The sequence below is a fragment of the Bos indicus genome, chromosome 22 (genome assembly GCF_029378745.1).
Source record: "Bos indicus isolate NIAB-ARS_2022 breed Sahiwal x Tharparkar chromosome 22, NIAB-ARS_B.indTharparkar_mat_pri_1.0, whole genome shotgun sequence".
NCBI lineage: Eukaryota > Metazoa > Chordata > Mammalia > Artiodactyla > Bovidae > Bos > Bos indicus.
Window position 1 is genome coordinate 43871961 of NC_091781.1, and position 14783 is coordinate 43886743.

Sequence of the window (14783 nt, forward strand, 5' to 3'; positions counted from 1 at the left end):
TCTAGTTTAATGTGGGGTTTTGTGAAAGAGGATCCATACCTATAAAACTTAAAAGTGCCTTAGTGTTTCCTTCATGGGACTAGATGCGTGGCACCCATGTCAGTGTCTGTCTCTTGGTCATTATTTTCTTTCTGATTCTTTGGCATTTAATTAGAATTTAATTCACAACTCAACTCCTGAGACATCTGAAGCTAGGTTGCATTTTGGCCAAATGTCATTTGGGCATAATTATTTTGTAACCAGAATCCAAAATGTTAGAGTTGCTAATAATTGGATCCAGGCTGTGCAAAAAAAACTTAGTTATTGTTTTCCATTGAAAAAGATAATTTATTTCTCCCACAAGGAAGTTCCTGTTACTGCTCTGTTGACTGGTTACTAGTTCTGTTTGAAATAGCTAAGAACCAATTACCAAGTTTTCACCAAAAGTATTAAAGTACAGAAATGTTACTTTTCTATTCCTTTTCCATTTAATGTTATGAAGAAAGAAAATGTCTTGCCTTTAAGATCTTGCTCTCAGATCTTGCCTCCTTTCACATTGGATTTCTTGTTTCTCCTTCAGGCTCTGAGGGGGTAATGCCTGAATAGATAATAATACATTTTTTTAATTCATAGACTTTATATTTGCATAATTGTATTTGCAGAAACCCAGAGAATGCCAATTTTGACATTAGAAATGAAAAAAAGAGTAAAGAAAAAAACATGACTTACTTTTGTCCATGAATCTTTTCCTAAAGCTGTTTGAAGTCAAAGGTTTCTTTCATTATGTACTGTGCTGTGCTAAGTTGCTTCAGTTGTGTCCGACTCTTTGGGACCTGTAGCCTGGCAGACTTCTCTGTCCATGGGATTCTCCAGGCAAGAATACTGGAGTGGTTTGCCGTGCCCTTCTCCAGGGGATCTTCCTGACCCAGGGATCAAACTTGTGTCTCTCATGTCTCCTGCATTGGCAGGCGAGTTCTTTACAAGTGCCACCTGGAAGGCCTCTTCTTTCATTATATATCTCAATAAATGAAAATATCTGAACTTTATACATATGGTGGGATTTTGTCTTCTGTTTTTTTTTTTTTTTTTTTTACTGGGAAGCTGGTCTCAGCCAGGATTTCTGCAGGTTAATACCTCTGACTCAGAACTTATGTTTCAGTCCAGCTTTGTGCTGGAGATAGAATGGCAAGAGCCTTTTGTGTGAGCCCTCAGAGGTGGTGTTGTGTCCTGGCCTTGGGCTGGTCACTGGCGACACTGCAAGCCCACCCAGTCGATCACTGTAACTACAGTTTCCTTGTTTGTTCAATGTGTGTGTTAAACCAGATGTTTCAACATTTCTTCCCCCTACTTTAAAGTTCTTGTCTATCTAGAGAACACATGTAGAACACTTTGAGAGTGAGTTTTCATCAGAAGTAGAATTTGGTTTTATTAATCATTAACATCTTTTCAAAAGTAATACTGAAATGTAGAGGTGATTGTTTCTGAAGCAGATGGAGTTTGCAGAAGGGAGTGTGCCTTCTGTAGGAGTTAGGCAAAAAAGCAGAACACAGGGCAGAGTGGAAGATGGAGTTTCAAAGAGGAGGGGCGTGCTTTCAGTACGTGTGTGTTGCACCCTTAGAAGAAGCTTTAGAAGAATATCATGTGCACGTTAAAAGGCTTGCAAAAGTATCCATTAGATGTTAGCAGTTACTTCTGTGTGGTGGGAGGTTATGGATGACTTTTATGTTTTTCTTATGTTCTTTTGCGACTTTCAGATACCTTGTGAATGTTTTTCGTCATAAAAAATGGGAAATGTGTGGTGTAGTTTATGGGGAGTGGGGATGGGAATGCCACAAACTCACCAAGCTTCTTAGAAAATACCTCTGAATGCTTCACCCCCAAAGCCCCCTGACTTCCGAGAGGGTAATGAGTAGGTTTGAAATCTGATGGAAGACCTTTTGCATCAGATACTAAAGAAAGTCTTCAAGCTTAATCACTGAAAAGAAATAACGATAAAGCAACGTAATTCTGATGTCTGTAGTGAAGGCTGGCGGCTCTCCCTGCACGCGTGGCTGAAACAGCCTGCAGCCATCCTCTGAGGTCCCCGCCTGGTCTGGCTGGATGCTTCTGGCAGCTTTTTTAGGATCGTGCAGACTTTGAAAGTGTACTTAGCAACACCAGGTGGCACAGCTGCTGCTCTGGCGGGTGGCAATGAGTCATGTCCTCAGACAAAATCAAAGAATCAGTGGTTTTCGTTTTTTCAAGCACCATGGGAGTGTTTGGATTCAGTGGGTGTTGTGGGTGTCTTTGATGAGGTAGTGTTGGGAACAAAAGTTGTACCTTTGTCACGCTGGTTAACATCCAAGGTGCTCTGCTTATCACTGAGTCTCTTGGTCCCTTTGGCAGGTCCTAATTGGATTCTTTAACAGCCTGGCTGTGAATGACGCCCCCTCAAGTTCACATCCTCCTAAGAGTTCCTCTTCCGCAGTCACCTTGCCCTCTAGGCTTCTTCTGAAAAAGAATAAACCCCAGATTACTGGGTCATTGTTTGGTTTCAGATCACTCTGTAACATTGGAAAAAATTTTGAACTAACCTGAGTTATTACTGATTTAGGTAAACTGTCAGAGTAGTAAAAAAGTGAATGTCTGATACAGCAAACTCCAGACCTTACATAATCCTCCAACCACTTTAACTCAAAAGCGAGGGGGTGATAGTGTTATACATAAACCCCACTGCAGCATCTTAACAGTTTTCCACACAGCTAACCTTTGATGTCATCTGTGGGCTTTGAGGCACACATCTTTAAATAGAGTAGATTTGGCTAACTCCGAGCATGCTCTGTATAATTTGAGAAGATGAACTTGGAAAAAGAAAGAAACAAATGTTTAAATCTAACTGTCCTGGTTCTCCCAACCCTCTAGACTGCACCACTTACTTGAATCCAGTGGGGAAGCACATGATCGCTGACGCCCAGAACATCACCATCAGTCAGTATGCCTGCCACGACCAAGTGGCTGTCACCATTCTTTGGTCCCCCGGGGCCCTCGGTAAGTGGTCCAAGTGGAGTCTACGATGGTGGGTGGTACCCAATACAGAGGTCCTAAGTGCAGTGGCCTCCTGGGGCCAAGTAGGTCTTGACACAAGTGTAGCTTAGGTGTGCCTCTGCACAGACACTACTTGATTGTAACTCTTGCTGCTTCATGCTGTGCTTCATGGCTCATCTTTTTTTCCCTTGGCTGTTATCGAGAGAGATGTAGGTTTGTAAAATAATAGTGTGTGAATGGTAAATGTCACTGAGGTCTTTGCTTGTGTGTCTCAGCAGGAGTGGGGGGATGAGTGGCCTAGCCAAGAATGTAATGGATTCAGGATCCAGCATTTCTGTGGCCACATCGAGATGCACCAGCCTAGCCTTGGCACATTTTGTGAGTTGTCAGGACAACCCCAGTTTTCAGGAGAAATCACGGAATCAACAATTTTTAAATGTTGGAAATGAACTGAATTTATATTTAAATTGTATGGACTGAAAAAAAAGCCAAACAAACAGAAAAAAAAAAACCCCAACAAACCTACATTATCTGGCCAGATTCAGGTTACGGCTGAATCTGCTTGTCCTCTTTAATGAATTGATGATGCCCAGGATAGGATGAGGTAGTTGAGTGTGGGACATGGAGAGGGCTCATTTGTTCAGATGGGCCTGGGTTTGAACCCAGGATGAGCTACCCAGGTACACTTGTAGTAAAGAATCCATCTGCCACTGTGGGAGATGCAGGAGACACAGGTTCAGTCCCTGGGTCAGGAAGATTCCCGTGGATAAGGAAATGGCAACCCACTCCAGTATTCTTGCCTGGAAAGATCCCATGTGAAAAAGAGCCTGGCAATCTACAGTCCATGGGGTTGCCAAGAGTCAGACACAACAGTGTGTACTCACACACACACAACCTTTAGGAGAAACATTTAAACCTATCTGAGCCTCAGCTTCCCCATCTGAGGCATATGACTTTCTCCTCATTTAAGAGTTAGAAACAGAGTGGATACATATATATGTATAACTGATTCACTTTGCTATTCAGCAGAAGCTAATACAACATTATAAATCAACCTAGACTGAGCAACTTCACTTCACTCACTTCATACTTTCTCATTGGAGAAGGAAATGGCAACCCACTCCAGTTTTTTTGCCTGGAGAATCCCACGGACAGAGGAGCCTGGCGGGCCATGGTCCATGGGGTCACAGAGAGTTGGACACGACTGAAGTGACTGAGCACGCATAATCAAAAAAAAATTGCAAAAACAAAAGATTATTGAGTGGAAATGTACAATGGGATAACTACTTTGGGAAACCTTTTTGTATTCTCCTGAACAGTTACATGTGTATTACCACATGATGCAGCCATTTGACTACTATTTACCCAAGAGAAAGGAAAGCATATATCCACACAAACATTCACAGCAGCTTTATTTTCAGTTGTCCAAAACTAGATACATCCTGAATGTCCAGTGCATAAACTAATACACCAGCTGTGGTGCGTTCACACAATGGAACAGCACCCAGCAATGAAGGAATGAAATCGTGATATACTTAACAATGTGGATGAATTTCAAAATAGTTTTTCTGAGTGAAATCAGCAAGACAAAAAAAAAAAAAGCGTTGAGCATTGACACATTCAATAAAATACAAACAAAGCTGTAGTGGCAAAAAGCAGGTTCCTAATTGCCTGGGAACAGAAGTGAGAGGGAGTATAAAGAGACATGAGGAAGAATTGGGAGGTGATGGGTAAGTTCTTGGTTTTAATGACAGTTTCATGGGTATACACATAAGTCAAAGTATATGAAAATGTTCTCTGTAAAATGAAACTAATTGTATGCCAATTATGCCTCAATAAACCTGTTAAAAAATAGAAAAAGAATTAAGGACAACACACACACACAGTACATTTCTAAAGAGAACTCTTAAAAACAGTGTCTGTTGTTATCATCATCTGTTGTTATCATCATCAGATCCCGGTCCTCAGGTTTCCTAGGATATTGCCACCCAATCTTAGAATTTAAAAAAAAGTCTGACCAAGGAAAAAAAGTAAGATAAAGTCTAAATTTCTTAATCTAAATGGGGTAAATCTCAAAGGAACCAGATTCAGAAAAGGTGAGTACAGAGACAGGGAGAATGGATCAGACCTGTGGGCCTGACTCACTTCTCTGTGTAAATACCACTGGGTCTGAATGCAACAGGTTTTCCAAAAATAACATTATCTTAACATTTAAAAGGAAAAACATCCTCTGTGGATAAAAGAGAAGTGGTCATTCCAACATAAGGCTAAAAATGGTTAAAGGGTTGGCCTGACACATTGCAGGCTCCCTCTTTAGAATGAAAGTAAGAGATGTGAGGAGAACTGACATGCAGAACCGTGAGGGCAGAAAGATGAGCTTTTTCTGCATGACAGTGTGTGGGTGGGGATGGCTGGATAGATTCTAGCAATTTCTATGAGGTTCTATTAAGGAGACTCCTTGGGAGATAGACTGACTGGAAAAGACTCTGATGCTGGGAGGGATTGGGGGCAGGAGGAGAAGGGGACGACAGAGGATGAGATGGCTGGATGGCATCACTGATTCGATGGACATGAGTCTGAGTGAACTCCGGGAGTTGGTGATGGACAGGGAGGCCTGGCGTGCTGCGATTCATGGGGTCGCAGAGAGTCAGACACGACTGAGCGACTGAACTGAACTGAACTGAACTGGGAGATAGAAAAACACATGCGTTAAGAGCACTCTGGGTTTGATCCCACCTGGGCCATTTCATCCCTGTGTGACTCTGGGCAAGTCATCTAGTGTCTGTACACCTCTGTTTCCTCACCTATAAAGTGGGGACAATACCTTCCGCTTGTGGTTGTGAGAAGGATTCAATCAGTTAAATGACAAGGAGTAAATAAGTCCCTTTATTTTACTGCCCTATAAAATTATAAACATGATCTAACTATGAGATGTTATAATATTTTGATAAACCAGTTACTATAAGATTTACATTTACTCCCAGACTTGGAATAGTGGTTTTCCAGGCAAGTCTTTTTAAATATAAGAACTGGAATCACCCACTCCCACCTCCAACTGATGAATTTGTAATTGTGAGAGGTACAGTCTTACAGTCATATCAATCACCTGGCTTTTGTTTAAACAGTTCTGGCAACAATGCATGAATTAAATCTTAGTATAAATAATAAGGATTTGTTCAAAAATATTTGGAGGGGAGGAGTGGGAGGATTTCAAAAGACAAATTCTTGTGAGATCTACTGAATATTGCTGGTCAGAAACCTTGGATCTGGTCAGCATGTGTGAATCTCTGGCTGTGGATCCACCAGCCCTCACTCCCGCAGGAAGCTTTGTACTCAAAATACTACAACACGGCAGGGTCCGGACTTGTGTCTTCTGCGCTCCAACCTCTTAAGTCGTGAAGCTCTAATTGTAACTCCTTTGCCCTTCCCACCATAAATATGTGCTCTTCATCAAATAATTACAGGATTGGAGAACCTATTCGAAAGAGAAAAAGATTTCCTTGGCCTTTGCCATCGTTAATTTTCCCACCTGCTTAATTGCATCCTGTGTAATTACTCTTGCCCTGGAAAGGGGAAGGGTTGAAAATGTCTCCTTGTCTGGTGTTTCGAAAGAATGCGAAATCGATATCTTGCCAATTGAGGCCTGCTTCGGGTTGCTTCAGCTGCAGTTGGACCTCTCCAGTCTCCATGGGATACGAAGCCCTAGTACCGGCTCTCGTGGCCGTCAGAGCTTAATCCTTTTGAAAGCAGCTAGTTGGACGTGCAGTGGGGGAAGCTCAGGTGGCAGGAGGCTGGGCCAGTCCCTTTCAGTGGCGCTGTGGGCGTCCCAGGGGCCTCTGAGGGCAGCATCAAGAGCACACACTGGGCAGCTCTTGGGTGTCTGCCTTTCAGGCGTGATTAGAGCAAGAACGGCTTTGTAAATCACATAGGCATTCTCCTAAGCTATTTAATCTCCAGCCCAGGACCCCCTTGGGTGCAGACACACACTTTGCTGGGAATTTTCTACGTTTCTTAGTGAAACATGCCAGCAAATATAGGACAAAAACGGAAAGTACTTGAAACATGGTTTGGGGCAAGTCCCTAGTCAGCACTGGAAATGATTGTCAGCTGAATACACCTTGTTTAATGACATAGAAATTATATATTCCACTGCAGATTTTTATGATCAATTGTGACTTGGGTCTAAATATTTGAAACCTAATGTCATAGAGCAAACGGACATTCGTGAAATGGCTGGCAGGATTAGAGATTTATTCGTTAGTAATGGTGGGACAGAAAATCACCTGGCCTGTACGAGAGGAATGCAGGGTATGCCTTTTTCCTTTCTGTAAACCCAGATATTCCTGGCTGACTTAGAATGCCTTTTACTCTGTTGCGTAGGGGGAGAGGACGGTGATCTTAGAGGAAGGAAAGTGTGTTAAAAGGTAATTAGGTCCTCTTTTCATATTAATAAAAGCATTCTGCTTTGCTCAGGCATCGAATTCCTAAAAGGATTTCGGGTCATACTGGAGGAGCTGAAGTCAGAGGGACGACAGTGCCAACAACTGATTCTAAAGGACCCGAAGCAGCTCAACAGTAGCTTCAAAAGAGCTGTAAGTCGCATGCAGGGGAATACACCCCTGAAGACGTGCCATTGTTCTGGGGACTGAATGGTCTATTGAGAGCCTGCGAAACTGCAGGAGGAGGGGCTGCAGACTCCAGCCCGCCTGCCCAGGTGGGCGAGCCTGCTCCACACTGCCAGAAACCCTCCAGCACATCCCGGTGGTAGACAGACACACCTCTCAGGTTACAAGCTGAGGTGGAGCAGCCATCCCGGAAGGTGGCTTTGTGCCCTCAGGAGAGGATGTGGGCTCTTCCCCACCAGCTTGGAGCCTCGGCTTCACTGTCGGAAAAACAGACAGTGTTGTCCATGTTCCTTTTCACTTAGGGGTCTAAACCTAAACTTAGTCTGGAAAAGAAACCTGACTTCTTCCTGCCCTGGGACACCCCCCACCAACCCTAGAACTGTGTCTGGGGGACCATCAGGATGGACTGGAACTCTTGCACGTAGGTAGAGGCGGGGGTGATTTCTCCGTGACATCACACATGTTTTTTGATCCCTTTTAGGGGATGGAATCTCAACCTTTCCTGAATATGAAATTTGAAACAGATTACTTTGTAAAGATCGTCCCTTTTCCTTCCATTAAAAACGAAAGCAATTATCACCCTTTCTTCTTCAGAACCCGCAGTGAGTATGGTCTTTCCTGCCTACCTTCCAGGGGGAGACATTTCTCCTGCTTTTAAAGACATTTTGACAGAGATATGTTCAAGAGTACATGAAATACTAGTGTGAAACTAGCATGGAGAAGAGAAAAGCATCCAGAAAAGCAATTTTTAAAATTAAGATTTGACCCAGGCTTCCGTGGCGACTCAGTGGTCAAGAATCCGCCTGCTAATGCAGGAGACATGTGTTTGACCCCTGGGCCAGGAAGATCCTCTGGAGAAGAAAATGGCAATGCACACTAGTATTCTTGCCTGAGAAATCCCATAGACAGAGGAACCTGGCAGGCTTCAGTCCATGGGGTCACAAAAGCGTCAGATACAATCGAGCAACTAAACAACTGTTCATCTAACCAGAAACACCCGTTCCTGGCTTGTTATAGAGCAGACATGACAGTTGACCTTTTTTGAAGGTGCTGCAATATAGCCATGTAGTAAAACTGTTTAACTTAAGAAGAGGAAAAGAAATTATAAGTTTATCTTAAGGTGAAGGGTAAGCATGAAATGATTCCATTCTGTACCTGTCCTCAGGAGGGTGGCCTCTGTGGGTGGCTGCCTGTCATTTTTTCAAGATTAGGTTAAGAAAATCAAGTAGTGTCCCTGAGGTCACCTCATTCTAGGAAGTTTATTTATTTAACATCTCTGTGCCAGACTCCATTCTACATACTTCCCAAATATTAATTCAGTTGACCTCCATAACAGCCCTACAAAGGATTTAATCTTGCCATCTCCACTTAGCAGAGGTGGAGCCACACATAGAGAGGTTGAAGGGGCTGCTGGGGGGCTGGGATTTGAATGCCACGGAGCCCGACTCTGGAGTCCTCACCCTGCAACCAAGCACTGGCTGTACAGGATTCCCCTCTCTGTCTGCCTCTCCTTTTCCACCTGTTCTGCACACAGTGTGGTGTGTCTTTCAACAGCCCAAATCGCTGCTTTAGAGTTCTTACTCTGCTCTGCAGAGTTCTTACCCTGATTGTTTTCTTCTTTTAACACGGTAGTGGTTTTCTACGCAGAGATGTTCGTTGTCTTAATGAAAATAAGATTCCATAGGACAAAGACCATGTGCATTTTACAGTATCTCTCAGTGCCTTACATGTAACAACCAGAGAGAATTCAAAGAACGTGTTTATGGAAAGCTTGCCTAAATCAAAACTAGCCTACTTTAATTTTCTTCATCAGAATCAGAGTCTCTCTGGGGGTGAGGCGGGACAGAAGGTGCATTTATCACCATTTCAGGGCACCGTGACCTCAATGCAACCTTTGATTTTCTTGGCATTGTAAGCATAATTTCCAGAGGGTCCTCCTGGGTTAGCAGCATGGCATATAGGGCCTCTGTCATGGTGTTTTGTTTTTTTTCTTTAATCACATTTAAATCCGATTTCAAAGCTCCTCGTTTTCAGCACTGGTACTGCTTGCTACCTAGTAGATGGCTGGATGTCATTTTTAGACTCCATCAAAAGGATTTTAAGTTGGAGAGCCAGCAAAAGTTAAAGTAACCTCAAGAAAAGTTGCCAGGATCACTCCAGTGTTCTCTTATGCCTAATCACTCTGCAGTTGGGTAGGGGCTGGCATTATTTCTGCCTACAGCTAAAACAGAGCCCCTCCATAGGACAGAAACATGAACACAGTCCTGCTGCCCTTGGGCATGGCCTTGAAACTATGTAATACCTGACAAGCTTTTAAAATGTAGGTGACTTCATATTGTTTCCACTTAAGTGGCATAAAATGAACTGCATTAATATCTTTATATTATACAATTCAAATTTTCACAAGATACAACTGGGCTATACTGAAAAGCATTGTTGAATCGATGCAGTTGCTATGTTTTACATTCTTTCCAGAAACGTTCAGTGCTGAATATTTATATTGTATTGAATTGTTAGATGAGGAAGATGTCAAACTGTCCTAAAACTAAAAACATGTGTCTTTCTTAATAGCGTGTGACCTGCTATTGCAGCCGGACAACCTGGCTTGTAAACCCTGTAAGTATAGCTGTCCTTGGTATTCCCAGGTGGCACAGTAGTAAAGAATCTGCCTGCCAATGCAGGAAACGTCAGAGAAGTGGGTTTGATCCCTGGGTTGGGAAGATTCCCTTGAGGAGGAAATGCCAACTCACGCCAGTATTCTTACTGGGATAATCCCATGGACAGAGGAGGCTAGCGGACTACAGGCCCTTTGGTTGCAAAGAGTTGGACATGACAGAGTGACAGAGTGACTGAGCTGTCTTTGTCCAATCCCAAGTGGAGTCAGGGTGGCCTCAGGGTACTCACTGTGGTCCTTCCTCCCCCTAGTCTGGAAGCCTCGGAACCTCAACATCACTCAGCACGGTTCGGACATGCAGGTGTCTTTTGACCATGCGCCCCACACCTTTGGCTTCCGTTTCTTCTATCTTCATTACAAGCTTAAGCATGAAGGACCCTTCAAGCGAAAGACCTGTAAACAGGTAAGCTGCTGGGTATGCATAAAGAAACCACTGCATGTTTTAAAGTGACCCCAGAGCCTCTGGAATTTGGATGGTTCAGTGTGAACATGAGGCTCTGTGGTCTGTGAGCAGTAGGTAGCTATTCCAGAATGTTATCACTGAGTTCATCTCAGGGTCATCCTGAGTCACCCCTCACTCCCTAATTATCTAATTATCTCTACCCTATCTGGCCCAGTGCTGATGTAGCCAGTGAAGTTTTACCAAAGGAACCGAAACAGTGACGTAATTGTCAGTTCTTAAGTATTTCAGACCTGAATCAGGTGCTCACTGTGTGCCGGTCAGCAAGCTCTGTGGTCATTGAGTCTTTACAGCTCAATGAAACCAAAGCTGCTGTTACCCTCCTTTTAGAGATGTGGAACCTGAGGCCCATGGAGGTTGCCTGGCCTGCTGCTTAAGGCCTCACAGCTAATCTGGGAGCCAAGTCACTAGCATGTCAGTGGCTCATAATTTATACAGAGGCCAAGGTTAACTTGAAATTCAGTAACCAAGTCCTTAAACTTGAGATAGTCAGAGGGAGTGGATGGTATTTCATGGAAGTTCACGAGGCTGCTCGATGACCCCACAAGAGTACCAAGAGAGGCTTTTGGTCCTGGTGGCAGAAACCAGCCCCCTTATAGATGCATGTGCCGAGTTTGATTTTCCTGCCTGCTCTCACCTCTGTCATTGACCTTCTACTCAAGTCAAAATTATGGCAAATAAAATATGCACAAACAGGGGAGGGTAATTTTTTCCCGTTTATTAAGTAAAAGGTATTCTAACTAGCTGCTTTGTCTTCAAATAAAAAACTGCTGCTCTGGGCACTACCAGCCAAGCATAGTCTCTGACAGGGGTCGCAGGTTCTCCTGGGCCTTTTATCAGAGTGAAGTTCAGATATGCACAGTTGCTTTCTAATTGTCATATTCTGAAAACATAATTGAAACTTGGTGGGAAGTCTCCTTCATTCAGTTCCAAAACAAAAGAGGGGTCCTGGTGACCTTTATCTGAGAAGAAAGTTTTAAAGTGTTGTTTCTTTGCAGGAGCAAAATACAGAGATAACCAGCTGCCTTCTTCAAAATGTGTCTCCTGGGGATTATATAATTGAGGTACACACAACTCAAGAAAGCCCTATTATTTTTATTAAAAAACATTTTTTTTTTTTTTTTTTTTTGCTGTACCATGTGGCTTGCAGGATCTTAGTTCCCCAACCAGGGACTGAACCCAGAGCCTTGCCAGTTAAAGCACTGAGTCCTAATCACTGGACCACCAGGGAATTCCTGTTTTTTTAAAAAGTTTTATTGAAGTATAGTTGATTTACAATGTTGTGTTAATTTCTGCTATATAGCAAAGTGATTCAGTGATACATGCACACACATATATATTTCCTATTTTATGTTCTTTTCCATTATGATTTGTCACAGGATATTGGATGTAGTTCCCTGTGCTATACAGTAGGGCCTTACTATTTATCTATCCTCTGTATACTCATTTGCTTGGAAAAGCAGAGATGTATCTGACCGTTACTGTCTAATCTCAGCTTGAAAATGGTCACAGGCAACAGCAGCTCTGCCCTCCCCTTGCCCCACTGACCACAGATGGAAAAATGAATGGAATCTGTTGAGATGCTATCACTTAAAAAAAAAATAACACAGCATCCTCTGCTTTGCAGCTGGTCGATGACAGTAATACGACAAGAAAAGTGATGCATTATGCCTTAAAACCAGGTGAGATTTTGTGTGTGTGTTTGAAATGTTGCCTCTGGACTACAGAGTGGACCAAGGTATTTGATACTTTCCTTACTTCATGGTTTAGGAAAAGAAAATACTTCAGCTCTTCACTCTTACATGATGTTCCATCAAATCTGACTTTCCTTCCACCCTAATGTTGATGCCTGGAAGATCAAAGCCAGTGTGTTACATGTGTCACTGGGATTAAATAAGTAGTCAATTGTCCTCAGAAGCAAAGTGGTGGGAGGGGAGGTTTCCTTAGGCAGATTCTCACTCAAAGGTATTCAGTGATCTCAGCAGATTCTAGCTGTTAAATTGTATTCTACAGCCTTTTAAAGTGAATCCTTTTATAACTACTGAATCATTACTAGAGAAAGGTGGTCAGGGAGTCTTAGAACCTGTTATGTGACTTATTTTTAAAAAGAAAAAAATGTTTCTCTTTGAACCTGTTACAACTGCTGACATCTAAAAGCCTTCCCTTTGAAACTTCCCAGTGCATTCCCCGTGGGCTGGGCCCATCAGAGCCGTGGCCATCACTGTGCCATTGGTCGTCATATCGGCATTCGCGACGCTCTTCACGGTGATGTGCCGCAAGAAGCAACAAGGTATTTGTGTGGTGTGCCCCCCACCCAATCCAAGTTGGCAGGACTGGGGCCAACAGAGGGAGATGGGAGCACTTGGTCCCTCCAGGCAGGTGACTAGGAAGCCACACAACTCCTGTAGTCAGTTCCTTGGCTGCTGTAGTTCCCAGAATTAAAATACTTGACTTTTAACCTCAGGAGCCACTAAAAGGACAAGTGTACTTCCCTTCTCAAACTGAGGATGATAAGTTCAAGAGCATATAAGAAGTCCAAAGGTGTGAGTAAGGGAAGAGGTAGGGCTTTATCACTTATAAAAGTCCAATGACAGGAAAGAAACTTGTGGGACACTTGGAAATGTATCCTTAGTCTGAGCGGTGGTTACAGAGGTATATACTTAGATAAAAATTTCCTGAGATGTACTCTTAAGATCTATGCACTTTACCTTTGTAAGTTGTACAGAAAAACTCCCCCAAACCTCAATGAAAGTTTTAAAGAACGTCAGCTCTTTATTGAAGCTTCATTGGTCAGGTAGCTTCACTCAGTTGGAAGAGCTGGTTCGAGATACTGCTGACCAGAGTGGAGGGTGGGGGTGGGTGGGTGGGTGGCCCCTGCAGTGTTTTTGGCTTAACCAAGCTCAGTTTCTGGTGAAGAACAAATTTTGGCCATTTTTGGCTCCACTGGAGCAATCAGCTGTCCCGTTCCCTGAGGTGACCCAAGGGGCTGGTAGAGTTAGGAAGCTGGGAGTATTCCAGGTGACATGGCGACTGTTGTTTCTTGAAGACAGCATTACATCTCGAGTCGTAGGGAATAGTCAGAGTGTTGCTCATGGGCACCAACCTTATCTTCTTGTCCCCTTTAGAAAATATATATTCACACTTAGATGAAGAGAGTTCGGAGTCCTCCACATACACCACAGCACTCCCCAGGGAAAGGCTCCGGCCTCGGCCCAAGGTCTTCCTCTGCTATTCCAGTAAAGATGGCCAGAATCACATGAACGTCGTCCAGTGCTTTGCCTACTTCCTCCAGGACTTCTGTGACTGTGAGGTGAGGAGTCTAATGTCTCTTCTTTTATCCTGGGTGGGATGTGTGCTAATAGACTCTTAGCTTCCAACCTCGGGGTTACCCATGGCACTCTTCTTTGAGCCTGTCATAGCCATCATCGAAACTAAGTGTTTGCTGACACGTAGTTCTAACCCCGACACACTGCTGCTCAAAAGCCTTGAGTGGCACCCACCTGGCAGGAAGTTTTTTAAGCTTTAAAGACTTATTGGGTGTATGGATGGTGGAGGAGATGGCAGTGTGCAATGAGGGTGGTGCGAGGAGGTCATCATGGCATTGGAGGGTCAAAGAGAAAATGGTAAGTAAAGAAGGGGGTTTAGACAATTCTTTGGGGGAGCTTTGCTAATAAGGGAAAACAACATGTTAAGTGCTCATATGGTCTACTCTGGTTTCTTGCCTATTCTTTTGAGTTAAGCTATTAACATGTAACTTTTTTATAATGTCATAGTATTCATTTTAGAGTGAAGTTTGAAGCTCTCACGGAAAACACGCTCTGTTTCTTACAGATGCAAGAGCTGTACAATAATTCTGGTTTTTGTTGTTGTTTACTCGCTAAGTTGTGTCTAACTCTGTGACCCCATAGACTGCCAGGCTCCTCTGCCCATGGGATTTCCCAGGCAAGAATACCAGAGTGTGTTGTCATTTCCTTCTCCAGGGGATCTTCCTGACCTAGGGATCGAACCTACGAATCTGTGT

At 43.4% G+C, this 14783-nt stretch overlaps 1 protein-coding gene across 1 annotated transcript in view; it reads left to right on the forward strand.

Moving 5' to 3' along the window:
- IL17RD (interleukin 17 receptor D) overlaps window positions 1–14783 on the forward strand; it is a 68493-nt gene that overhangs the window by 42066 nt on the left and 11644 nt on the right. Inside the window, exons 3-11 of the mRNA XM_070776452.1 lie at window positions 2881–3006; window positions 7477–7595; window positions 8110–8230; window positions 10200–10244; window positions 10554–10705; window positions 11761–11826; window positions 12390–12444; window positions 12942–13052; window positions 13888–14072. Of these exons, the coding sequence (XP_070632553.1) occupies window positions 2881–3006; window positions 7477–7595; window positions 8110–8230; window positions 10200–10244; window positions 10554–10705; window positions 11761–11826; window positions 12390–12444; window positions 12942–13052; window positions 13888–14072 (980 nt within the window). The remainder of the gene's footprint in view (window positions 1–2880; window positions 3007–7476; window positions 7596–8109; window positions 8231–10199; window positions 10245–10553; window positions 10706–11760; window positions 11827–12389; window positions 12445–12941; window positions 13053–13887; window positions 14073–14783) is intronic.